Source organism: Elephantulus edwardii, unplaced genomic scaffold, assembly GCF_000299155.1.
Source record: "Elephantulus edwardii isolate Elephantulus edwardi_28Jun2011 unplaced genomic scaffold, EleEdw1.0 scaffold00045, whole genome shotgun sequence".
Classification (NCBI taxonomy): domain Eukaryota; kingdom Metazoa; phylum Chordata; class Mammalia; order Macroscelidea; family Macroscelididae; genus Elephantulus; species Elephantulus edwardii.
Window position 1 is genome coordinate 3,777,132 of NW_006399795.1, and position 27,438 is coordinate 3,804,569.

General features: G+C 49.9%; 1 protein-coding gene across 1 annotated transcript; it reads left to right on the forward strand.

The window, feature by feature from the left end:
• Positions 1–1,335: 1,335 nt before the first annotated feature.
• On the forward strand, positions 1,336–27,229 carry CTNNBIP1 (catenin, beta interacting protein 1). The gene is made up of 3 exons (XM_006885771.1): positions 1,336–1,431; positions 1,945–2,035; positions 27,171–27,229. The coding sequence occupies exons 1-3, from the start codon at positions 1,336–1,338 to the stop codon at positions 27,227–27,229; spliced, it is 246 nt and encodes an 81-aa protein (XP_006885833.1).
• Positions 27,230–27,438: the final 209 nt, after the last annotated feature.

Below are 27,438 nucleotides of genomic sequence, written 5' to 3' on the forward strand. Positions count from 1 at the left end.
TCTCCTTCCCCAGGTGGGAGCCCTCAATGCAAGTTCACCTAGAAGTGCTTTGAAAGAAAGGCCTGGCCGTCTACTTCTAAAAGAGTAGCCACTAAAAACCCTATAAGGACAGTTGTACCCCGGTGTCCATGAGGCTACCATCCATTGTAATTGATTTGATGGAAACTGGCTGGCTTGGGTGGCGGAGAGAAGACACAGCCACCACATACAGCACATACACACACCACCCTACTACTTATGTACCAACTCACTAACTTTGCAGTCTGTGGTTGTAGCTTTTAGGACAAGAGCCCCATTAACTTATGGGGAGGAGCAGTTGGCAAGGCTCTGCTGGGTGGCCCTGCAGGACTTCCAGATCCACCCTTTGCCAGGAGATGCTTGGCCTGGGAGAGCCTGCCTGTCCAGGTCTCCATGGGCCCGAGGGATGCCTGGGTGTGAGGCACGTCCGTGGCCTGCCAGCTCTGTCCCTTGGTTCTCCAAGTGCAGCTCCTTGGCACGAGAGCCGGCCAGGCTCCACCCCCACCAGCTGCTGCGTTATTTCGGACTCATCCAGGAGTTACAAGTGTGTAACCAAACCCTCCACACCCTCCTCCATCCCCCTGGGCCCCTCCTGAGGGAGCACGCTCGGGGCTTCTCTCCTGGCACCTTTCTGTGTGTCAGGTCCCTGGTGCACTGGGACTCAGCTGCTGGTCTTCACAGCCGCCTGCAGAGCTGCCCTCAGACAGGTGGGGTGGACTGGGCTGTGAAGGTGCCACCGCAATGCATGCAGGTGCCTGTGCCCTGCAGCCCTGGGCTAGCTCCCCACCCAAGAGACTCCCCTGGAGCCTGGCCCAGGAGCTGGCCTCTTGCTAAGGAAGCTGCCCTGGACGTTGGGAGCTGGGTACTGCTCTCGAGGTTTCTGGAGCCCAAGGCCCAGTCAGCGCCTGCTGGTCTTGTCACTTTCACTTCCAGTAGAAGTTGCTGGGTTTGAAAACCGAGAACTCTGCGGGCTTCTTGTACCACATCTCTGACTGGGGAGAGGAACCTGCAGGCAGGGGCCTGTGGGGAGGGTGACACTGAGGGTGTCGCCGGTCGGAAGCTGCCCTCGCTCCCTTGGGCCCCTTTGAGCTCTGCTCAGTTTGATCCACTGGGCCAACTTACTCCTGCCCCGAGTTCGCAGGACTGAGGCCCAGAGTGCTGTATAGCCTGATGCACCCTGCAGACCACCTGATGTTGGGTGAGGGAGCTCCCTGTGGAGGCCTGGGCCACCCAGCAGGTATCTGGTGTGTCTCTGTCCAGGCCCATCCTCAGTGCTGCCCTTTGCTGTGCAGGGATCCCCAGCGCTGGGCCGGGGGGATGAACCGCGAGGGGGCTCCCGGGAAGAGTCCGGAGGAGATGTACATTCAGCAGAAGGTGCGAGTCCTGCTCATGCTGCGGAAGATGGGCTCAAACGTGAGTGCCCCAGACTGCCAGGGAGGGGTCGCTGCACTGGGTCGGGGTGGCGCCACACTCAGGGGACAGTGCTGCAGGGTGCCCACCCAGTCTTCCTGTCCCCATAGACCATCTCCCAACCCTTGAGAGAGTTCTTTCCCAGGAGGCCCTGGGGCAAATGGGAGGGCAGGTGTGGAGAGCTGAGCAAAGACAGCGGGTCCCGGAGCGTCTCAGAACAAGAGGGCTCAGTGGGTTGTCACCCTTCAGGGAAGTCCTTGCATCTTCCACTGACCTCAGTCCCAATTAGATACGTTCTCAGGTTCACACTGGCAAGGCTCAGGCACATCATGAACCAGGTTTTGGAGCTGGAGTTCTGGTTCTGGAACTAAAAGCCTCTAAGACTGTCTGCAGCCCAGATCAGGTCCTGAGAACAGAGAGGCCCAGCTGAACCAGGGTCGCCAGGGCCAGGGTGGGGCCCTCAGGGAGCGCTTGTGGGTTGTGTTCAGCCCTCACCTGTGGCTCTTCGTCCTGCAGCTGACGGCCAGCGAGGAGGAGTTCCTGCGGACCTACGCGGGTGTGGTCAACAGCCAGCTCAGCCAGCTGCCCCAGCACTCCATCGACCAGGGTGAGTCTCGTGGTGGCCCCTTAATTGGAAATCCACAAGAGAAAGATGTTGGGCAGACAAGGAGGTGCCACAACTCCTTCCTCCCAGCTCTGGGCCCCTGGAAACCACAGCCACGTTCAGACCAGAGGCCCCAGGAGCCTCTGGATCCTTCTCTCTGGCCCTTCTCCTTCCCCAGGTGGGAGCCAAGGACTTGGGCAGATGACTGGGTCCCTTCTAGGCTTCTTGTTATTGTTATGTACTATTAAGTCAAAACCAACTCATAGCTGAACCTTCAGTGGATTTTCAGAGACAGTAAATTGCACAGGAGGAGATTGCCCATCTTTCTCCTGCCTAGCAAGCAGCTGGTGGATTCGAACCCATGTATCTTTGAGTTGACAGAGCAGCTCCTTACCACTAAGCCACCAGAGGAGGAGGCACGAATTGGAGGGTGGCAGAGGCTCTGGCTGCTGCACTTTCACAGCCCTTGGTCTCAGCGATGTCCTGACCCCTGCCTGTCCAGGAGGTGCAGAATCTCCCTGTGTGATAAGACAGGCCTGTCCCTGCTTTTCTCCCTGTGGCCCTGAAGTGCTTCTTATGCCCGGGGGCACTGGATATGTTTTGGGTGGCTCACTCAGTTGTGATAATGGTGCACTTGCTCGCTCATTGCCATCAGCTGACCATCTTTCTCCTTCAGAGCCACTGGTGGATTCCAGCTGCTAGACAGGTGCGGCTTTTTGGGTTAGCAGCACAGCTCACCACAGACGATGCCACTAGAACTCCCTACTAATGACAGTTACTAGTATTCACCGTTCATTGCCATCGACTTGATTCCCACTCACTGGCCCCCATGTGGCAGAGCACAGCGTTTCCTGGCCGTTCTTTACAGGAGCAGACACCAGGTCTTTCTTTCACAGAAGGAATTTATTGAGAGTTTATTCTGTAGCAGTGAGCTGAAGTCAGTCTACACTGTTCCATTTAAATAGCTGTGATTTGCGTTACCACCGTGTGGTAAGTAAGAGAGCTGGGGCTTAGAGCAGTATGTCACCGCCGTTGGCCACAGCCGCACAATCTGCAGACCAAGCCAAGTGTCAGCTGATGGAGCAGAGGTGGCAGGAGGCTGCCGGGCGCTCTGGGTGCCTTGGCGGCTGCTCAGAGCTCTCCCTCTCTGGAAGGCTCATCCTGCCGCTGCAGCCAGTCTTTCCCTTCTTTCATTCCTTATATGTTGTTATTAGGTGCTGTTGAGTGGAGTATGAACTGTAGTGACCCTTCGCACACAGATCTGAACCCTGCCCTATCCTGTGCCATGCTCACAGTTTCTGGCACACTTGAGCTCATTGCCACAGTCACTGTGTCAGTCCACCTGGTTGAGAGTCTTCCTCTCTTTCACCATTCAGCCACCTTCCCAAGCTTGATTTCCCTCTCTGATGAATAACCTCTCTTAGCAACTTGCCTGAACTATGAGAGGTGAAGCTTTATCATCTTTGCCTCCAAGGAGCACTCTGGCTACACCTTCTTCAAGACATAGCTGTTTGTTCTTTTGGCAGTCCATGGGATGTTCAGTACTGTTCTCCAATACCCTGTTTCAAAGGCATCATTTCTTCTTCTGTCATCCTTATACATTATTTCTTTTATGCCAGGCTGGAATTATTTTCCATAAGATTTTCCACCCCGTGGCGTGTTCAGGCGTGAGCAGGTTCCCAGAGCAGAGTGGTGATGGGTGTGTCTGCTCATCAGTGAGGCCAGCAGGGTGAGGGGCAGGCCTGGCGTGCGGGGACTGTTTGTCTGGAAGCTGACCTAGATCCCCAGCCAGCCCTTGGTCTCCTGAGTGTCTCGAGCCTGAGTCACATGTCTTTCCAGGCAGGTCTGGCCTGCTGGTTCCTGAGCTCTGATGCTGGGTGTGACCCAGCCTGTGCACCCAGCTCAGCAAAATCTTGACCAGGCACTCCTGTGGCTCCAGCCATCCCTGGGACAGCCATGCACGCGCCTCATAGCCTCCCGGGGCGAGTCTGCCCAGCCGTGTCTGCCTATGCCAGTGCAGCTATTACAGGGGAGGGGGCGCTGTGCATGGGACCCACTCCTCACTCCTGTTGGGGTCTTTTCCCTCCCAGGGTTCACCTGGGTCCCCCATCACTGGCTCCTGACCCATCCATGAAACCCTGAGGCTTTGGGGTCCTTTGGATGTCACATTTCTTCCCCAGATGGTCTCCAGCAGCCACATTAACCTCAGTTTGAATTAATAAGTAATAAGAATCCTTCTAATAGAATGGTCTTAATGTAAAAAGTCAAAATAAATTGTAAAAGTATGTCAGTACAGGGGGAAAACCCCTCATAACACACACCCTCCACAGATGTGTGTATGTGTGTGTGTGTGTATTGTTGATAAGTACTGTCGAATAGAGTACAACTCACAGCAACCCTATGAACAACAGAGCTGAACCCTGTCCTCTCCTGTGCCATCTTCACAATCTCTGACATACTTGAGCCATTGCTGCAGTCACTGTGTCAGTGCTTCTGGTTGAGGTCTTCCTCTCTTCCACAGTCGCTCCACCTTTCCAAGCATCATGTCCCTCTCCAAAGACGAACCTCTCCTGCAACATGCCCAAAATACGTGAGGCGAAGCTTCGCCGTCCTTGCCTCCGAGGCGCACTCTGGCTGCACCTTCTCCAAGATGCATCTGTTTGCTCTCTTGGCCATCCTATTCAGTGCTCTTCTCCAACACCACAGCCTCAAAAGAGGTCACTTTCTTCTGTCGTCTTTATTCATTGTCCAGCTCTCAGCAGCATGGTAGCTAGTTAAAAGAGTATATACCAGGGTGTAAAGAGCTCTGGTGATGGAATCCTCAGAGAGTTGCCCTGCTACCCAAGGCTCTACCCCTGTGGCAAGTTCAAATCCAGCAACAGCTCTGAGGAAAATGAACAATCTCCTCCCATGCGATTTACAGCCTCTGAAACACGCTGTGGGGTCAGCTAGGGGTCAGCTGGTTCTGACTCAACCGCAGTGAGGGAGTGGGTGAGTACTTACTATAAAAGAGTTTCACCTCCCAAGTCATGTACTTTGTGGTATTTTGTTAAAATAGAAAAATATTGCGCAAGTACCTTTTTTGTAGTAAGGGGCTATTTGTGAATTATGGGCACGTGGGTAACAGAAATGTTTAACACTGAGCGCCTGAAAGGAGATAGAGCCCGAAGTTCCCCCAGAGGTGCCTGAGAAGAAAGGTCTAGAACTCTGCTTCCAAAACCCCTGCCACCGCAACCCCTGCGGAGCATAGCTCTGCTCTGACACACGTGGGGCATTGACACACGAGGCGGCACTGGCTTGACTGTAGCTGGGTTCGTGGAAGGAGTTTTAGAAAATGTATTTTCACACAGACTTTTCTCTTGTTGAGTTAACCCCACAGGGGAGAATGAAGGCCAGCAGGTGGCTTAAGGTCACAGTGACCTCCCCTAGCTGCTGCTGACCTGGCCTCCAAGCTGCTGAGGAGCGGGTGTGGCTGAGAGGGCCCTCTGGGATGTGGAGTATCCGCCCGCCCATGGTCCAGCCCAGCGCCCCACTCTTCTGTCTGGGAGGAGATGCTGGGAGCCTGGGAGGCAGGTGTGGTGGGTGTGGTCCTTTCTGCTGGGCACAGTGCTGGCCACCTAGCTGCCTAGGCCAGACCTGCATGGAAAGATACTGTTCATAGGAGTCCCTGAAGGCCCCTGTGGCCTGAGTGGGAGCAATTGAGAACAAGAGGCATGTAGGAGAATGTCAAGAACATGCTTACTGTTTCCTTTTTGTGCCTAAAGACATCACCACCCAAACCACATAAACACAAAACCCAAATGGAGATGAGCCGAGTCTCTCTACTCTGTGGGAGCAAGCTCAGAGCTTTCTTTCCCAGCCAATAGGCTCAGTTGCAGTACCTGCTGGTGTCAGAGGCTCAGGCACTGCCTGCGTGACAGAGCCCTGGACTCTTACTTAAGGTGCACACAGAGGAGGCAGGGGAGCCCCCCTCCCCGACATAAAATGCCCACTAAGTTTAAGCTCAACATCAAGAAAACAAATTCTCACCACTGGAGCAGTTGGCAGCTTCATGATAGATGGTGAAGAGATAGAGAGTGTTAACAGCTTCAGCTTGCTTGGTTCCACAAGCAACACTCCTTGGCACTAGCAGTCAGGAAATCAAAAGACAAATTGTATTGGGAAACTCTACTATCAGGGACCTCTCTAGAGTACTGAAGAGCAACAGTGTCTGTCTTGGAGACTAAGGTGTGCCCAATACAAGCCATGGTCTTTGCAATGATTTGCTATGCGTCAGAGAGCTGGACAGTGACTAAGGATGATAGAAGGATCGATGCCTTTGAGATGTGGTGCTGGAGAAGAGTGTGGAACATTCCATGGACTGCCAAGAGAACAAACACATCTGTCCTGGAACAAGTGAAACCAAGCTGCTCCCAAGTCAAGGATTTTGAAACTCCATCTCACATATTTTGAGCATGTGGCCAGGAGGGTCCAGTCCTCAGAGAAGGACGTCATGCTCAGAAGGATGAAGGAGAGGAAAACCAAGGATAAGATGGATTGACTCAGTCACTGGAGAAATGGGATTAGAACTGTTGGAGATGATGAGATTGCCTCAGGACAGAGCAGGATTCAGAGCTAATGTACACAGGATCGCTATGAGTTGCAGGTGACTCAATGGAACTTACAGCTTTTTTATTTTTATTAATGCTGTTGTCGCTGTGTATCATGGAGTCAGAGCTGACCCTTAGCTGACCCTCCAGTGGGTTTTGAGAGGTAGTAAATCTCACAGGAGGAGATTGTCCATCTTTCTCCCTCAGAGCAGCTGAGGATTTGAAGCATGTGCCTAGGTATGGCAATGCAGTTCCTTACCACTAGGCCATCAGAGCTCCCTGACTCGATGGAACTTAACATCAGCAAGTTGAAGTGTGAGGATTGCACAGGACAGGGCACAGTTCTGCTCTGTTGTTCATAGGGTTGCTGTGAGTTGTATTTGGCATCAGTTTAACAACTACAAGATTAAGCAAGCAGCCTGAGTGTTATAGTGTGTGATGTAACTAACTGCTAATCTACTAATTGAAAGGCCGACCGTTTGAGTTCACCAGTTTCTCTGTAGTGAAAATATAGACCGTGTCCTGTAAAGATTTACAGCCTAGGAAACCTAATGATACACTGTGACTCAGATTAGGCAGCCTGCAGGTAAGGATCCAGCAGAAGCCTGATCTTAGCACTTCCTGCCACTAGGTGGCGCTGTTTCTCAGTAAATGCCCTATTCTGTCTAACGCCTCTGCTGGTAACTTTTCCATCTATAGCTCGGAATTTGTGCTAGTCCCTGACTTGAAAAAAATAACTTCAGCTTTCAGACTTCTCTATCGAAGGCCTGAAGCTGTCCAATCAACAGGATAGCACTCAGCATTGGTCTTAGACCCCAGCACACTTAACCTCTAGGACTTGGAGAATGTCTGAGACCCCGGGGCATAGCAGGTGGGCTTGGAACCTGTTCATCTCTTAACCCATCACAGCTGGTTCTGGGCCACAGGCTTCCCCACCACCATCCTTTCAAGCATCTGTTGGGTGCCACATACTGTTCCAGAAGTGGGGAACTCACATAGTAAAACCTACATGGGTCTGAATCCTCTTGGTTTCTAAATCAACCTCCTCTCCCGGCCCCTCCAGGAGCCTCCTGAATACTAAGGGGACTTTTCTCATTTGTCATCCTGCTTCACTGCTCTGCTGACCTGAGACCACCAGTGACAATCTACTTCGAAAAACTTTCCCCTCTCTTGAGCTGTATGTCTGTCTTCCTCCTCTTCTCCAGACCTTTATCCATTTCTGCCTGCCTCTGCCCAGTCTTCTGTGAACGGCTCTTTCTCTCTAAGACATGCCACTGCTCCCCAGATTCCATACTCCTGTGATTTCAGTAGCAAGCTCTGGTTAACGATGCCTTTTAAATATAGACCTTCAACCCAGACCCCCTCTTGCTGCCCACACCTCTGTGCACAACTGTCTGCTGAACGCCTTGCACGTGGACTCGGAAGACCTCCTCCCCTACTCCCCAACCCCAAGCTCAGCAGGCCAAATGTCCAGTGTCCTGAGGAGCTCACCCTTGATGCCTCTGTTACACTAATATCCAGTTAAGGACCAAGGCCTTTCATCCCGCTTTAAAGCACCTCAAGCCTGTGTCCTCTTCTGCATCTTGGCCTAAACCCACATTCTAGAATGATCCCAAATTCTTGCCTGTTGTTAATTGCCTCGGTCTCTATTCCATCTCAAGGAGACCCCATGTGTGGGATAGATGCAGAGAGCTACTGGTTGGCATCTCCCCTCTCATCCTGCCCTTGCCAGTCCACCTCAGTCTCATAGCTAGGTGACTCTCAAAGGTGACATCACCTGACCTCTCCCCCATTTAGAGTCTTTCAGTGCTTCCCTATTGCCTCTGTATATCAGATATTGGCTGTTTTCCTGGTAATAAAATAATGTGCAGTTATTGGAGAAGAGGAGGAAGTAGAAACACTTAAAGGTAAAGAATCCTGCAGCATAGTTCTTTTCACCATTGCCTCTTATTAGAATTCCAGGTCCCTTCTTTTCACCCTGTGTATTCCTGTCATCTGACACGCACCAGCAACAGCAACAATAATAAGCAGCTTTCGGCTTCTGTCTCAACCATGTATGTTTACCCTTTTCTTTCTCTGTGTTTGCCTCTCCATGGCTGGAGTTCAACCCTAACCCACCACCTTTCCCTGTGCGCAAAGGCCAGGTCAGGTGGCCTTCTCTGGTTTCCCGCCCCATGAGCCTGCATGCTCGGGATGCTGCTTACCACCCTGTCTCTGGCCAGCCACTTGCCTCTCTCAGCTCCCTGAGATTAAGACTTGCCGTCATCTCTGATTTTCTAGGCCAATGAGTGGCTACATGAGTGACCGGATGTTGTGGACCTTGCAGCGCCCCCAGAGAGGCAGTGACATGGGAATAAATTCTTGAAGCATTGTTCCCTGGTCCCCGAGGGTGACTGTGCTGACCCGCTAGCCAACCAGAGTCTAGCTTTGAACCAAAAGACTCGAATCTTCCCTGGGAAGGTGGCCTTGCCGAGGGGGCCTGGCCACAGACCTTGATGTGGAGCACTAGCCTTCTGCAGCAGACTGCACAGAATGCTGAGTCTAGTCCTTTTATCACTAATGCTACTCTTGTATTTCAAATATTGATCCCCGCCCCCCCCCCCCCCCCCCCCGGTTATAAAACAGTGCACAGTCATTGCAGAAGGTTGGGAACAGTAGAAACAGCAGAAAAGTTTGAAGGAAAGCAGCTAGAGTCCTACTGCATGACAGTACTCATCGCTGTCACCTCTCGTGACATTTCCCAGAAGCGCTTTGACAAACGCATGTCTCCTCACCCACCAAGCTCCCCTCCCTCTCGTAAACTTAGGATCCCATAGTATAAACACTCCAATAGCTACTTTAAAACTTATCTTTCACTTGTGATGATTTTCCTAAACCATTTTTAAAATGTTTAGTGATGGCATAGTACTCAGCCACGTGACTGTATGACATTTAAATAAATGGCTGTTCCCTTATTGTGGTGCTTTTGCTTCTCATTTTTTATTTTAATTGTGTAAGAAAGCATTTATCGACATCTGTCTGTGTGGTTCCTTGTCAAGTAATAGACAAAGAACATCACAGTGAATTCTTAATGACAGTCCTGGGAGGCTGTTCTCATGAGCGCTACTTTCAGATGAGAAAGGTTCAGTCAGTGCCATTGAATTGTGTGTTGGTAAATGTTTTGGTGTGCATATTTTCACAATAATGGGAAAAGGGAGACAGGGAGGGGGTGGAAACAGGCTCAGAGAGGTTAAATAACTTGCTCAAAGTCACACAGTGCAAATCTAGGAGGTGGTGGACGTGGGCCATCATTGTGTGTAAGTTTCTATCTTCGTTATTTTATATTGGGTTTTTTTTTTTGTTTTGGAGGTTTTTTTATTATTTTTTGTGTGTACCATCAAATCAGATCTGACTGGTACAGGAGGAGATTGCCCCTCCTTCTCCAGCAGAACCATCTGGTGGATTTGATATTTTATATTGTTTTAAACTAAATTCCAGCAGTGGTGGACATGGAACATTGCATGTAAATCTCTGTCGTCTTTATTTGAGCTCACTTCCAGAAGTGACTGACAGACTCTGCATTTCTAAGCAGGAGAGTGTTTTACAGGAAGAACAGTTTTGTTAGACACCACTGCTCTAGTGTAGCCAGTGCCAATCAGGAGGCCGCAGGAAAAATCGGGAAGAGCGCCAGCTGCCTGGGTGTTTATTCTGGGCCTTCACCTGTAGGCACCTTTGAACGTGCAGCTTCTCTGAGTTTCTTCACTTCCTGCTGCAGCAGGATGACAGGGATGGCTGGGGTAGGGTGGAGTTCCCAGGAGAGCCAGCTCCAGCCCCAGCTGGGACTTTGCAGAGGCCGCCATAGCCACCTGCAGAACTGTGTACTGTCCTTGTGCCTCAGATAGGCTCCATCCAGGTGTCATGGGTCTATGGGATCCCCTCTAGACATGGCTCATTTTACCCAGCAAGCTTCTCACCTTGAGCTCAGCCTCTCCCCCACCCTTCTTGCCCCTAAAGGGAGCTCTTTTGCCTGTCTCACTTCTAAGCACATGCATTCTTTAAGTGACTGTCAGGGAAGGTTCGTCATATCTCAGGTTGCTCTTCTCTGGACTCTTCTGGCTATCCTAGTAGGTGGCTTAGGCTGCTGGCTCAAGATTTTTGATCACAGATCCTAAAATAGGTCACTCTTTTTCTGAGGTCTGCTTGGGAACACTGTTAAAGGGCTGTGATCATAGAGAAGCCAGCAAAGAGCCAATTCTGGGGAAATGGCCTGACACTGTACAAGTCACCAGAACCCCGTCCTCTTTATCTCAGCCCTGGAGGGGTTGACATTTGCTTCCTCATCTTACAACCAAGCACAGGAAGTTCTTCCTGGAAGCCTCTGTTCATTTCCTTCCTCCAGGAAACCCTCTTTGACCCCTTCCCAGTCCACCTCCCAGCTCCCAGAGCTCCTGTAAACATAATCAAGTTGTGCCAAGAGCTCCCTGGAGCTGGGTTCTGTGCTGTTTACATTCACTTGCTGTTGTTACGTACCTTGGAATCCGTTTCTGACTCATAATGACCCCATGTGACAGGGTAGGGCTTCCCCATAGGGGTTTCCTTGGTTTGCACTCTTTATAAAAGCAGGTTGCTAGGTTTTTCTCCCACAGAGCTGCAAGGTAGGTTTGAACTCCCCACCTTTCAGTTGGCAACTTGGTGCTGAACCAGGCTCCTTCACAGTCGACCGTGGCCCCACTCCTGGCAGTGAGTAGATGTTTACTGAGATGAGACCCAGCCCCTGGAGGTCAAGTTCAGACAAGTGACTTTCCTCTGCAGGCAGCCAGATGGGCTCCTTCTTGGTACCCATCCCCCACTACTGGGGTATCTACTGGGGTTTTTTGGTCCCCTCTCTCCACACTCTGGGGAGCACTTTGAGCCATTGCCCAAGGCTCCAGGCAATAGATAACAAGCCTTGAACTGAAATTACAGTCAGGCCCAGAGAGAATTCCAGTCCATGGGATTCAAAGCTAATCTTACTTAACTTTAATCAACACTGACACAAGAATTACCTACAAGCTAATAATAATACAGCTAAACCAAAAAGTCAGGTGTGCAGAGTCTCAAAACTGGGCAGTCAAGCAGAAAGGTTTGGTGTGTGACAACTTGTGTCACAGAAAAAAAAAAAGATTAAAAGAAGAAGGGAGGAAAAAGAAATCCAAGGCAGGATCCAGAATGCAAGGCAGTAGCCTGATTTAGCTCTCGGGCTGAGGACCTGCTCCAGGTCTTCTGTTGTCAGTGTATTGTGCTCCATTGCTTAGAATTAGGGGCAAATAATGCTTGAGAGACTGCAAAGCCCTTGATAGGACTATGTTAACCCCTGGTACCCTGCCAAGAAAGGGTCCCTATCATAGGGAAGGTGCATCGTGCATGCTCAGTTCAGCAATTGGACAGTTCCCCTCACACTGCCCATCCTTGCTGTGTGTGAGAAGACAACCTTGTCCCAGAGGTTTAACAGATTCATGGAGAGACACATCAAAAGCTTGAGGCGCACAGGTCACCGCCTGGCTAATCCTGTTGTGAATTTTCCGGTGACTTTAATGCATTATGGAGTAGAGCTGCTCCACTGGATTTTCTTGTCTGGAATCTTTATGGGAGCACACCAGGCCTCTCTTTCCCAGTGCCACTGTGTGGCGTTGAACTGCCAACTTTTTGGTTACTTTCTGGAAAAGCACAAACCACTTGCCCTACGCAGAGACCTTAAAGTGTGACTGATGCTGAAGGAACAGGAAACCCACCTCCGCAGCTGTATGGGGAGGTGCCCTGTGAACTGAGCTTTGATCCAGGTGTGTGTAGACACTGAGGTGCGCTGGTGTCCTGGGGCTTCAGGAGCAAAGTGCTGTGAACTGGGACCTATATTAACTCATCATTCTAGAGACTGGAACTCCAAAATCATGGTGTTAGGAGGACCAGGCTCCCTCTGAAGGCTGTAAGGAGAGAGCACATTCCAGGCCTCACTTAGCCTGTGGTGTTGCTGGCAGTTCTTAGAGTTCCTTGGCATGTATGCACAGGGCTCATTTCCCAGGACATCTCTCTGTGTGTCAGTTATAATGATAGCAGTCATATGGGATTACTCAGTTTCTAGTCATCAAGTCAGAACCAATTCATAGGTCACCCTCCAAGAGAGTTCCTGACGCTGTAAATCTTCACAGGAGAGGATTGCCCATTTTTCTCCTGAGGAGTTGCTGATGAACTCAAACTGTCAAAGCAGCATGACCTTTGGGTTAGCAGTAAAACTCCCTGCAGACTGCACCACCAGAGCTCCCCACATGGGGAGAGCGTCTACCCTAATGACTTCAGCTTACCCCACATGGCCCTGTAGGACTGGCGAGGCAGGCGCTGAGTGGCTATGGGAAAAGTAGATTCAGATGGCACCATGGCCAACGGGTGGGCCAAGTTGCTGCCCTCTTCAGCAAGGACTGCAGGGTGAGGGCTCCAGAGCAGAGAAGCTAAGGCTAGAGGGTGACAGTTAGGTGAAGCAGCACATTCCAGCGGTGGCTCACAGAGGTGGGGCGCCAGGGGCTGGGAACCACAGGCAGAGTGAAGGCAGGAGGACCGGAACCTGAAAGGAACAGGGTCAGCACGTCTGTGTGTCCACTGGACCTGGCAATCAGGAGGCCACTGGTGATCTTTACCAAAACAACTTCTGTAGAGCCAGGGCTGGAAGCCAGCTCTGTGGGTTGGGAGCGAATGGAACATGAACACATGGCAGGAGCAAGGACAGGCGTCTCTTTCAGAGTGTTGCCAGAGAAGGGACGAGCTTCTGGGGACTAAGGCCATGGGGCAGCGTGTAGCACCGAGTCTTCAGACTGTAGTTCGCCTACATCTCCGTCAGCAAGGACACTGGTTACAAGTGTGGGTTGCTGGCTGTGTGCCGGCCTTTCTGAATCAGGACAGTCAGAGCCTGGGCATCTGCATTCTAAACAAACCCGTAAGGAGATTGGTGTCTGCTGAACTTTGAAAATATGTGGGGATGAAGAGAACTGAATCCTGGAGGGACAGGCCCACCTTGGCTCTTAGATTCTGCCCATTCAAAGGCTTACTTGCTCTGGGAGAGCTTACATCTTAGTGGGGATATTTGGTGTTACATGCCATGCAGTTGATGTCATCGTAATCTGTTAGATCAATGAGACAGATGATAAGCATTACATTTTACAGTAGGGAAACTATATGAGGCAAAATGGATATGAGCTTTCCTTGATCCCAAGGCATGAAGGGGAGTCCTAGGGACCCAGTGGTAAGGCACTGGGCTGTCAACCATGGTTTGAATCCACCAGCAGCTCTACAGGAGAAGGATGAACGATTATCTCCTGTGTGATTTACTGCCTCTGAAAACCTCACTGGAGGATCAGCTATAAGTCACTTCTGACTTGATGATACATGACAGTAACAATGGACACCCAGAGTCAGACCTAGACCCAGATCCTGGCTTTATACCCATGTCTAGATCCTGCTACCATTGTCCTCCATTAAGCCTGGGAGCGCCACTGGCTGGTAGGTACAGGAGCCCAGTGCTTCTCATCTCAGCCCCGTCCTCATCCCAGCCCCCGAGCTCACTCATGGCCTCGAGTGCTTGGTGATTCTGGTTGTCAGCCTGGAGCCCAGTAGGCGCCTCTAAGCCTGGTACCCGCTTTAGCTGCTGAGACCTTGGTGGATCAAGGGCTGCTGTCCCCATAGCAACCAGAGTGCTGTGCTGTCTCTGGGTAAAAAGTCGCCCCCTGGGACCCTTGGAGCATCAGAGCTCAGGTGAGCAGAACCCCAGCTGGCAGCTAAAAACAGTGCCTTTTCCTAGCGGGTTTGGATGGGCAGGGAGAAGCCAGTCCTGGCCATGGCCAAGGCTCATCCCACTGGATACTTTTCCCCTTTGTCATGGCTGTGCCCTCTTTTCCCAGGCAAGCTTGCTGCTGGTTCATTTCTGCAGACTGAGAGCTGGTTGCTGGGCCACTGCCGTGCTGAGTAGCTGGGCAGCTGACGCTAGTTGATGTTGACAGCAAGATAATGAGCTCAGGGGGAGAACACAGCACTGCCTCCAAAATCAGAAGGTCCAGAAGGAGATAGAATATCCAGAATGGGATCATCCCGGGCAGCTTGAAGGCATAGTTCTCTCTCCAGCCTGGGATGGCAGGTGCATGGAGGGTGGGTCCTCGGCGTGGCTTCCCGGGGTCCCAGGACACATAGCCCACGTTAGCTCCCTGCACTGATGGTGAACTGCAGAGTTGCCCCCATCAGACGTGGGAACTTGGAGTCTCAAGGTTTGGGAATTGTTTGAACTTCCTGTTTCCTAAGTAGGAGGAAGGAGGGAGCTCTGGTGGCTTAGCAGCAAGAAACTGTGCTGCAGTCCTGAAGGCTTGCGGTTTGAATCCACCAGATGCACCACTGGAGAAAGAGGGGCAGTCTTCTCCTGTGCCATTGGATCCAACAACAAAAACTAAGCAGTATGGTAGAGTCCAGGGGAGTTCCAAGGTCCTCTAGGTAAGCACCTTGCTCTCTGAATGCCCTAGAGAGAAGCAGACTTGAACTCCGACCTTTGAGCAGTCATGGAAAACTCCAGATGGTCCGCAGTGTAGGGCTTACTGTGGGTCCTTGAGGAAGATGCCACAGTGGCTCCCTATACCACCAGACTGACAGGTCTTGGGAAGCTGGGTCTAGGGTACTGCAGAAAACAAGACTCCTCACAGCCGGACCAGTAAACAACATGACGCTTGTTTATTTACTTGAATCCACAGTCAATGGCTGTGGACGCCAGTGCTCACTCCAGCAGCACATAATTGGAACGATACAGAGAAGATAAGCAAGGCCCTCGCACAAGGATGATACTCAAATTCGTGAAGCGTTGCATATTTTTTAAAATATATGAATGATAAGAATTAAAAAAAAGAATCCATGAAAGCCAACCATCAAGAAATCAAACAAAAGGACCCCTTTAGCAAGAATGTCAGTGGAAAGACTACAGTGCAACTTACCCCATGGTATTCTCATTTTTCATCACATGCATGTGAACGTTGGATAAAGAATAAAAAAGAGTGAAGAATTGATGCCTTTGAGTTGTGATGTTGCAGAAAAGTATCAAATATGTAATGGTTTGCCAAAAGGACAAACATATCTGTCCTGGAAGAAATGAAGCCCATATGCTTCCTCGAAATGATGCTTCCTCCTATACATTGGGCATATCATCAGTACTTGGAGAGAGGAAGACCCTCAACGAGATGAATTGATATGGTGGCCGCAGCAATGGGCTTACGCACAGCAGACACTGTGAGGATAGGGATCAGGAAGGGATTTGTTCTGTCGGACACGGGATGGCTGTGAGTTGAAGCCAATTCAGTGGCACCTAGCAACAACTAGAGGAGGTCCCTGCAAAAATTCCTGGTCTCTAGAGTTCCGTGTCATGGGACACCAGACTCCATGTCTCCTTTTTCTCCAGTGACATCATACAAGGCTATGAGGCCTCCTGTGGGTTGCAAGCCTTTGGAAGCTGGACCAAGATTTTTTAAAAATTACTGTTATTACACTGCACTGCAGGACAATTTTTTTTAGAAGGGTGTTCCCCATTGGGTGACCTAGTGGCAAGAAGCTGTGTTGCAATCCCAAAGGCATGTGGTTCGAGGCCACCAGCTGCTCCCTGGAGAATGATGGGCAATCTCCTTCCATGTGATTAACTGTCTCTGAAAACCCTCTGATTGGTCACTGAACTGGGTCAGTTCTGACTACATCTACAGGCCAGCTCAGAGCAGGTCTGAACTGGATTTGGCAGAGCCAGGCCTGTGGAGCAGAGGCAGGTCCACCTATTCCTCCAGTCCCACACCCAGGTGCTTTTATGGGGTAAAATGAGGAACCCCACAGCTAGAAGGTTCCCCATCCATCTTTTCAGGACAGAGCCCTTCCCAGCTGAGAAAGCCCACCAAGCCCACACTTGATTTAGTTCTGAGAGCAGCCTGGGGCCAGCATGCGCCTCCTTATGCAGATTCGGGACTCTCCCTGTCGGTAGGCCCTCACCTCCACCTGGTTCAGCTTAGATAAGGGCTCTGCTTCCGCCAGCACACCTTAGAAGATAAGAATCCTAGTTCCCATTTCTAGCATTCCTGCACCTTGGGAGACAGGAGGTTCTGCTCTCAGTGGGTGGAAATGTAAGAGCTCGCTGAGCTTCCTAGGGAAAGGCAGGGTTATTTGCCTACAGGTGTCCTGTTTGCCCTCATACCACCCTCAGCCTTTGGAGCTACAGCTCGCTTGAGCCTCTTCTTCCCTACCTACTAGCCTAAAGGCTGGTTGTTCAAACTCATCTTGTGCCTTTTTTAGGGAAAATATCTGGGGATCCGTTCCTGTGAAGATTGTTATTGTTGTTAGGTGCCATGGACGCCACTGCAACTCCGTGACCCTGTGAACAACAGACCTGCACCCTGCCCTCTCCTGCACCATCCTCGTGACCTCTGACGTGCTAGAGCCCATTGTTGGGGTCACTGTGTCAGTCCACCTTGTTGAGAGTCCTCTCTGACCCTCCACCTTTCCCAGCGTGATGGCTGATCTCTCCTGGTGACACGCCCAGAGTGTGTGAGACGAAGTTGCACGATCCTTGTCTCCAAGGAGCACCCTGGTTTGCACTGCCTCCAAGACAGACTTGTTCTCTAGTCACTGTGAGTCTCAGGCGACTTGACAGCACACAACAGCAATGCGTGGCATATGCAGTACACTTCTCCAACACCTCAACACAAAGGTATTGAGTTGTCTTCCTTAATCATTGTCCAACTTTCACATGACTAGGAAGCAAATTGTTGTGGTACATCCATACTACGCAGAACACAGGAGCAATCATTTTGTAAATTACTACCTAACTTGGGAGGGACTGGAGAGCATTATGCTAAGTGAAGTAACTCCATCCTACAAGGGCACATATTGTATAAAACCATTATTGTAGAATGAATATGAGGATCCAGGGCGGGTGGAAAGAGAGGGATGAGGATGGGAAGTAGGGTGTTAATCACGTTGTTGTGGTTATGTGCCGTCGAGTCACTTGCGACTCATAGCAACCCTATGTACAACAGCCCTAAACTCTGCTCGGTCCTGTGCCAATTGCACTGTCTCTGACACTCCCATCCCGATTATCCCAGTCACTGAATCAATCCACCTCATAGAGGGCCTTCCCCTCTTGCACCGTCCCTCCACCCTCCCAAGCATGATGTCCTTCTCCAAGGACCGGTCTCTCCTCACAACATGTCCAAAATATGTTAGACGGACCCTCAGAATCCTTGCCTCCAAGGAGCCATCCGGTTTAACCCTTTCCAGGATGAATTTGTTTGTTTTCCTAGCAGTCCATGGTATTCTCGATACTCTTCTCCAGCACCACAGCTCAAAGGCATCAATTCTCCTTCTATCCTCCTTGGTCATTGTCCAACTCTCTGATGCATAACAAGTGATTGCAAAGACCATGGCCTGTATCAAATGCACCTTAGTCTCCAGAGAGACACCATTGCTCTTCAGCACTTTGGAGAGGTCCCTAACAGCAGACTTTCCCATGGCAATGCGCCTTTTAATTTCCTGGCTACTGGTGCCAAGAGTGTTGACTGTGGAGCCAAGCAACTAATGCTATGAACAATCTCAATCTCTTCACCATCCATCCTGATGCTGCCAATTGGTCCAGTGGTGAGAATCTTTGTCTTCTTGACATTGAGCCTCAATCCATATTGTAGGCTGCAGTCCTTGACCCTCTGCAGCAGGTGCTTCAGGTCCTCCTCACTTTCAGCAAGCAGGGTTGTGTCATCTGCATAACACAGATTGTTGATAAATCGTCCACCAATCTTGACCCCACATTTCTCTTCGTAGAGCCCAGCCTCCCAGATAATCTGTTCTGCATACAGGTTGAAAAGGTATGGAGATAGGATGCATCCCTGGCATATGCCCTTCCCAATTTTGTGTTAATCATAGGGTTGCATAATTCAGTGGGTGGGTGGGGGGAAGAATCTTTTGTGATAAACAATGTATTCAAACTTTGTAAATAGGAGTTATATGAAAAAATTTGAAAATTTTTTTAAGAAATACCTTAGCTTGAATCGGGCTCTTCTTAGCCTTTACAGTGACCAGTGACATTGTTGCTCTCTCGCCTTTTGTAGAGGTCCTTGACACTCAAGTTCCCCAGTGCAACACATCTGTTTATTTCTTGACTGCTGTTCCCATGGGTGTTGATGTGGATGAAAGGTTACAGCTCCCCCCCCCCAGTAATATGGGGTATCATGAATCAGAACAGGCTTGATGATGACACCTAACGATAACAACACTCATCAAACCAAACGTGTAGCCAGGGATCCATAGGCACTCACCCTGGCAGTCAGGGAACGTGCCTCACTGCTGAGTGGCTTGATGAAGAACCTTTGCAAGACTTTAACTGAGGGCTCGGAGAGCAGGAGTGATCCTCAGTAGCCTCTGGGGCTGTCAGAGGCCCCTGAGGGGCTTTGCTTGGTACAGGGAGCACTGCAGCCCCTGAAGGCCATGTTGATCCTTCCAGGAAGCCAAGAACATGGGCCGATGGTAGGCAAGTGCCCGTTGCTGGCTGGCGCGGCTGTTCCCAGCTCACCATGAGCCTGCAAACGGACCAGTGATCCCATTGTCTGCCTCGCCCGTGTTTAAGCTCCTGCATACTTGTCATTTTTCTCTCTCCAGTCACTTGACTGGATTCTGTTAAAGGGACAGAGCTGGCACTGGACGTGGGCTGAGAGGCTGGGTGTCATGCCCTGGCCCTGAGAACTGTGTCCCCAGCCTCCTGTAGCCCTGCTCCTGCCCTGGGTGAGCCGTGGGGCAGGGAGCAGGGCCAGGAGTCAGGTGGGGGAACACAGGCTAGTGCTGCGAGTTTCACACTGAGTTTTCTTCATGACAGCCCTCGTCTGCTTTGGCATTTTTCTTTGTTTGATGTTAACTGTGATAAAACACAATCTAAAGTGTACCATTTTAGCTGGTTTTCTCTGATGACTTAGGGTATCACATGGTGCTCTGCTAACTGAAAGTCTGTGGTTAGATCTGCCAGCCACTCCATGCGAACAAGGTGGGCTATCTCCCCTTGTACAGATTCACAGGCTCCATGGTGGGGGGCTTTACACTTCAGTGACACCAGTTCCATCCACCCTCAGCAAGACACTCTACAAGATGGGTTGACACAGTGACTGGAACAGTGCATATCAAAGATAGTGGGGATGACCAGACAGGGCAAGGTTCAGAACTGCTGTTCAGAGGCTCACTGTGAATCATAGTGTCAGCCCAGCACCCAACACCAACAGTTACACTCCCAGGATCATGCAAACTGTCACCAGCATTTATTTCCAGAATGTTGTCATCTCCTCAAGCCAACACCCTGCCCATACAGCAGTGCCTCCCTGTTCCCCCTCGCCCCTCCTCATCTCCTCATCTCCTTTCTATCTGTGTGTTTGTCTGTGTCGGATAATTCACCCAAGTGGGACGATTGTCTTCTGTGCCTGACTTCCTTCCCTCGGCATGTTCTCAGGTTTCATCCATATCGTGGTATGTGTCAGAACTTCATTCCTTCTTAAGGCTGAATTGTAATCCATTATGGGGTACGTAGTTGTTAGCATGCTTGGCTGTTAGCCAAAAGGTTGGAAGTTTGTGTCTACAAACCTCCTAAAGGTACCTTGGAAGAAAAGCCTGGTGATCGTCTTCCCAGAAAGTTTCCGTAGAAACCCTGTGGAGGACCGGTTCTGCTCGCACACTGGCATTGCCATGGATCGGAATCGACCCAATGACAGCTGGACAGTTAATGATCCATTGTATGCGTAGACCACATTTTGTCTATTGCTTCATCTGTTGATTGGGTTTTGCTTTTTGTGACCCTGGGTCTTGTTTTCATCCTGACAGGGAGAGATGGCTTGATTGAGTCCCTGTGGGAGGCCTGAGCAGCACAGGTCCCTGGGGTCCAGGCAGGACAGTTTTTGCTTTTCTCCTGAATGTGTGCCATACTGTGAAACCAGGGACATTGGAGCCCTGAGTCCTCCCTCTGCCCAGACGTGCCAAAATGTTTGTCTCTCTAAGCTTCAGGTTCCTCTTCTACAAAGTAAGCACTTTCTGCTTGTGTATTCTGCAATATTTATTGAGCCCTACTATGCCTTAGGGAATTGCCGCAAATTCAATCTGGATTCAGAAGATGTGAGACTGTTAGCACCCAAGGTCCCAGTTGGACCCAAGGCTTCCTTGTCATGCTCCTAATAAAAATACTCAGAGGCAACCAGTGGATGACCAGACATTATTTCTCTTGCTGCAAATGAAAAGGAGACAGGCACATATGGAAAAAGGTTGAATCATAAAGAAGTTTGTGGAACCATTTATCTATTAGGCACACACGTGGGAAAGGTGATTATTAGGGACCTGGAAAGGGTTCTTATTTATTTTGTATTTTTCAAGGAGAAAGGTGGTGTTTTCCAGGAAGAGGAAATAGTACACAAATCAAAATGCACAAGCAACTGATCTCTGCGTGAAGTTTGTCTGGTTTAAGCACTCATCACAGCTTTGTTGTTATGGGGTATGTGCCCCGCATTTCTTCTTTGTGAATCCAGAAGCTGGGGTCAGGAAACCCTCTCTGAGGGGAAACATGAACAGAGACTGACAGGAAGTGGGAGAGCTGTGAAATGAATGTGAGGAAGAGCAGGTGCAAAGGTCCTGAGGGGCAAATTGCATATATTTGAAACAGGGCATTAAACTTGCATAAGAATCACCCGGTAGATCTTGTCAAAATACTGGTTCTGTATATCTGAGGTGGAAGAGAACATTCTCAGCAAGGGGCCAACCAGAATGAAGGTGTTTGGAAGACAGCCTGGGGGGCAGAGTGAGAGGGCTGGGCCTTCCTACAAGGACATGAAGAGACATCCAGAGATCAGATCCTAGTGGAGCTTGTGGACAGTGGCTTGGAATCTGGTTTTCTGTTTTAGTGTGATGGGAAGTCTTGTGATGAAATGGATTGATACAGTGACTGGGGCAATAGGGGTTAGTGTGTTGGAATTAGTGAGACTGGCTCAGGACAGGGCAGGGTTCAGAGCTGCTGTACATAGGGTCACCATGGGTCGCAGGTGACTCGAGACACATAGCAACAACAGCAACAATGCCCTGGCCAGAACCTCCAGTATCAAGTTGAATAGAAATAAGAAGAGCAGATTTCCTTTTGTTATTCTTGATTTTAGGGAAAGCCTAAACCTCTTTAGCCATTAAGTATATCAGGTAGGTGCTCTTTATTAGACTCAAGGAACTGGCTTCTAGTCCTGGTTGTTGGGTGTTTTCATTATGTAAGGATGTTATCTTGTCAGATGCTTTTTCCATGTCTGTTGAGATGATCATATGATTATTTAAAAAAAATTCTATTGATGAAGTGTATTACAGTAATTGGTTTTCAGCTACTTAATCGACCTTGCTATTCCCAGATAATTCCACTTAATCATGGTGCATAATTCTTTTTTTATGATGTTGGATTTGATTTGCTACTATTTTGTTAAGGAGTTTTGCATCCATATTCATAAGAAATATCAGGCTCATGTTTTTTCTTCTGGTAATGGCTACTTCAAGCTAGCCTTTTTTTTTTAATACTGATTTATTTACAAAGTTCAAATACATTGTTTTTCACACAAGATCCTTCTTATTTCCTTCACATTTCCCACCCTATTGAATTGTGCAACCTTATGATTAACACCTCTGCTCCTGCCCCCTGCCCCCAGATCCTCATATTCATTCTACAGTAATGGTTTTATACCATTTGTCTTTGTGGGACTGAGTTAGTTCACTCAGCATAATGCTCTCCAGTCCCTCCCAAGTTAGCAATTTACTAAATCGTTACTCCTATGTGTTGCCTAGTATTCCATTGTATGAATGTACCACAACTTCTCAATTCAAAGTTCATAAGAAATAAACTGGGATCAAGCTTAGAATGCCTAGTTTACAATATAAAGAGACTGCCAAATACAGCCAGAAATGCACAGTCTGAAGAGGATAAAATTGATGAACGGGACTCTCTAAAGATTAAATACCTTTGTGCATCAAAAACTTTTTCCAATAGAGTGAAAGAAAACCTACCAACTGGGAACAAACATTTGGCAATACCATCTCAGACAAGAGTCTTATAATGAAAGTTTATAGAATACTCCTGGACCACCACAAGAAAAAGACTGGTAACCCAATTCAAAATGGGCAAAAGACATGGAAAGAATTTTCACAGAGGAAGATATTTGAATGGCTAACAGACACATGAAGAAATCCTCCAAATCACTGGCAATAAGAGATAAATAATCATAGTCTTATCTTATAAAGGGTTATTATTATTGTTCATTGCTATTGAGTTAGAATCAACTGATAACTGGCAATCCAGCTATAGGTTTTCAGAGGCTATAAATCACGTGGAACATCCTTCTCCCGTGGAACAGCTGGTGGATTTGAACTGCATGCCTTCGGATAGGCCACCAGAGCTCCCTAAAAGGGTAGAACAGAAGCAAATACTCATCCTCTCACTTCTTTTTCTCACTCACATCTGTTCAGAAGGGATCAAGAGATGCCCTGAACTCAGGTTCCATCAGCAAATGGACCAGTAAGAAGGATGCAATCTCCTCTGGGAGGTGGGACAGGAAGTGGGCTGAATCTGTAGTTAATGTCAGATGGATCTTGGCTGAAAGCAGAGAGTACCAGATGAATATCTATCTGTGTTTCATTGACTATGCAAAGGCATTTGACTGTGTGGATTACAACACACTGGCTAACTCTGTGAAGAATGGGAATCCCAGAACACTTGATTGTGCTTCTGTGAAACTTAGACCAGGAAGCAGTCATCAGAACAGAACAGGGAAACACTGCATGGTTCAAAATTGGGAAGTGTGTGTGTCAAGGATGTGTCCTAACTCCATATCTTTTCAATCTATATGCAGAACAGATTATCCACGAGGCTGGGCTCTATGTGTAGAAATGTGGCATCAGGGTTGGAGGTAGACTTATCAACAATCTGCATTATGCAGAGGACACAATGCTGCTTCCTGAAACTGAGGAGGACCTGAAGTGCTTGCTGTGGAGGATCAAGGATTGCAGCCTTTAATATAGCTTGAAGCTCAACGTCAAGAAAACAAAGATTTTCACCACTGGGCCGATTGGCATCGTCATGATAGATGATGAAGAGTTTGAGATTGTTGATAGCTTTAATTTGCTCTTGGTACCAGCAGCCAGGAAATTAAAAGACAAATTGCATTGGGAAAGTCTGCTGTCAGAGACCTCTCCAAGGTACTGAGGAGCAACGATGTCAGTCTGGAGACTTAAGGTGTGCCTGATACAGGCCATGGTCTTTGTCATTACTTGCTGTGCTTCAGAGAGCTGGACAATGACTAGGAATGATATAAGAAGAGTTGATGCCTTTGAGCTTTGGTGCTGGAGAAGAATATTGAATATATCATGGACTGCTAGGAGAATAAACAAGTTTGTCCTGGAGAGAGTGAAGCCGGGTTGCTCCTTGGAGGCAAGGATTCTGAATTGATTCAGTCACTGGGGTAATGGGGATAGGCGTGTTGGAGATAATAAGATTGCAAAGGAATAGAGCAGGGTTTAGGGCTGTTGTGCATAGGGTCACTATGAGTCGCAAGCAACTCAACAGCACATAACAACAACAACTACTGCCCTCTTTGTCTAGGGCTTCCAGGCAGTTACAGTACCCAAGGGAGCTGCCATATGCCAGCCTTAGAAGTAGGAGGACAGACGGGTGGCAGTCCACCTCTTAGGTCCCTCGCCGCTCTAAAGGGACTGACTCTCAACTGAGCATCTCAATTCCCCTGATGGGTGTGGTGTTTGCTGTTGAGTCAGCCCCAGACTCAGACTCGCCATGCACAGTGGAACAAGTGCTGGCCAGGCCCACGCCGTCCCCGTAGTTGCTAACTTGCTGCTTGGACTATTGGAATCTATCAAGTTCTCATGGGCCAATTTCCAGAACTAGAATGCCAGCCTTTCTATCCTAGATCGTCTTCATTTGGAAGCTCTGCTGAAACATCAGTTCCAACATCAGGCAACACATAAGCTTGCACCGAACAAATGGCTGGTGGCAGCTGCACATGAGACGGGTTGGTCAGACACTGAAGCCAGGGGTCCTCCATGTACTGGGTGGGGGTCCTCCCATAAGCCATTGTCTCTCACTGTTAGGTGACTGGCTCAGATTCCATAGAGAAGAGTGAAGCTTAGCATTCCAGGCTAGAGACCTGCCAGGTCCCTGGCCAGAGCCTTGCTGAATGACACACCACACCAGGTCGGAGAATGCTACTCTAGAAGAGCCAACTCTCTCTATCCACAGAGAGCACATCCCCAGGGAAAGGAAAGAAACACAGCTGTTTAACAACAGAGCGGGGTGTGGGATGGGCAGCAGCCCTGCCTACGCCCTGTGTCCTCTGCAGCAGAACAGGAGCCTCTAGAAATGATGGCACGGAGGAGGCCCTATCCCTCGCTGCCCTCCTGCCCCAGCCAGAAAGGGGTAACCAGCCGGCAGTGTGGGAAGGTGGGACTCTTAGAAAACGTGCAGTGTTGGGGTGTTTATTTTTTTAAAAGAGTGTGCAGTTCAAATGCCTTGTGAAATAGTCACCAAGATCTCTGTGAGACCTTGAGAAGGTAACTTCCTTCTCCAGCACTCAGAGTAAGGACAGGTATATACTGGTCGGAAGCCCCAGGGCAAGGCTGTGGCCTCTGAGGAGAAGCAGGAGAGGATGACCACTCCCTCTGTGAACTCTCCATCCCCCAGGCAGTTGTGCTATTTCTGGACCTGCAGCTCTCTCAGGAGGCCCAGGGTCCCTGCGAGAAAGACCAGGAGAAGAAGGCCCAGGGAAGAAGCAAGCGGGCTGCCTCTGCTCGCTGCCCCTCTCGCATCTTCTGCTGTCACCTCCCCTGTCATGGCCACCAGCCAGTCCCCTCCCCGTTAGTGGGCTGGGAGGCAGTTCTCAGAAGGGAAGCATCGCGTCTGTTAGGTAACCAGCTCAGCTGCCATGCACAGTATGATGTCATCTTGGATTCGGTGGTTGCTAGGAAAATTCTGCCTGCAGTAATACTGCGTGGTCCCAGGAATGAGCTGAGGACAGAATGTTCCAGAAAAGTGAAGGGAAGGATTGTTGGACTTCCCAGGCAAAAGAGCCACATCCCAGGAAGCCTAATGATTAATATTCCTTCTTGGAAGCTAATTTCCCTTTTCAAGGAGCCCCTGGGAGGTACAGTTAAATGCTTCACTGCTAACCAGAAACTTGTCAATTCAAACCTGCTCAGAGGTACCTCAGAAGAAAGATCTGGCCATCTGCTTCCAAAAGGCCAGGGCCATGGAACCCTATGCAGCACAGTTCTACTCCCACACAGTCACAATTGGGGTTGCCAGGAACCAGAGTTGACTGTTCGTGACCAGTATTTCCTTTTCTGGAATTGAGGCAATGGCAGGAACGATGGGTGGGGGACAGATGAGTTCTCAAAGTAGCACCTTGATGCCAAGTTGAAGAAGGACCGCGCAGTGAGGCCTCCTGTCCTTGCCCTCCAGAGCCAGTGTTTCTACACCTCCTAGTAGTTAGGAAGAAGCCACCAGTGGAGTGGGAGTGGGGGTGGGTAGACACCCTTATAGTGTGGACAAGCCTGCCAGCACAATGCCTAGGGGCCTGGAGTCTTGCCCTCTTCCCCAGCCTCTTTCACGTGCAGAAGCCCCACTGTGCACATCCACAGGCCAGCCACCCACCCCAGAGGCTTTTCCTGTGGCTGCTATGTTGACCTTTCCCTTCCCCTGGAAGGATTCCTCTAATACATAGAAAATTCTGTCAAAAGGCACGTGGGGCACAGAAGAACTGCACTTCTCAGAACAGGACAGGGAGGAAGGTGAACCCTACTGGAGCCTCGGCCCCCACTCGGTCCCTTCTGTCCCTGGAGCTGGGGTGGTAGAGCCGGTTAGCATCATGCATTCTCCCTCCTCCCTCTGCCTTTCCTGGCTGCATGTCAGAGCCTGTCTTCTGGAAAACAAGACAAAGGAAGTGATTTCATGAGTGCCTGGCCCTGAATCTCAAATTCAAGATTAGAAAAATAATAATATAAAGATTGGGGCCAGTATCTGTCTCCACAGGAACCAGGCGATAGCCCAGCTGGAAGCGAGCCTGCCCAGCTCCCTGGAGCAGGTGTTGTTGGGTTTGGACATGGGAAATGCTGTTCCACACAGGGAGGAATGGCTGGTGGGAATCAGGAGGAGCGAGAGCCTCCGGAGGGATCAAGCCAGGAGTCTTGAGAAGGAAGGTTTCCAAAGGACTCCTGGCCTTGGTAGTCGTGGACAGGGTGTGAGCCAGACCAGAGGCCCTGGGTTCTTGTCCGCTTGACCTCTGAACCTGTGCCCTGTAACAGACTGCTGAGCCCCCAGGCCAGGCTGTAGGGAGGCCCTGGCGAAGCTGGGCTTCCTTGGAACGCTTTGCACTTGGCTAGTAGTGGGCCGACGTTCCAGTCTGCAGCTGGTGGTCCTCTGGCCTTGGCCCGATGGTGCCCAGGTGCCGCAGCCCCTTCAGCTCTTTTTTCCTTCTGATCCGCAGGTGCCGAGGATGTGGTAATGGCGTTTTCCAGATCGGAGACAGAAGACCGGAGGCAGTAGCAGCAAGCCCCTCAGAACACCCCGGAAGCTGGTGCGGGCCCAGAGGTCTGTGTGGACCGGAGGCTGGCTAAGTGACAGCACCCCACTGCCCTCCCTGTCCCCCCAACCCCACACCCCTGCCACTCATCCGGGCGGCAAGGAAGGTGACCCCAGTGGTGCAATTACAATGGGCTTAAAGGGATGGACTTCATGATTGGCTACCAGAAGAA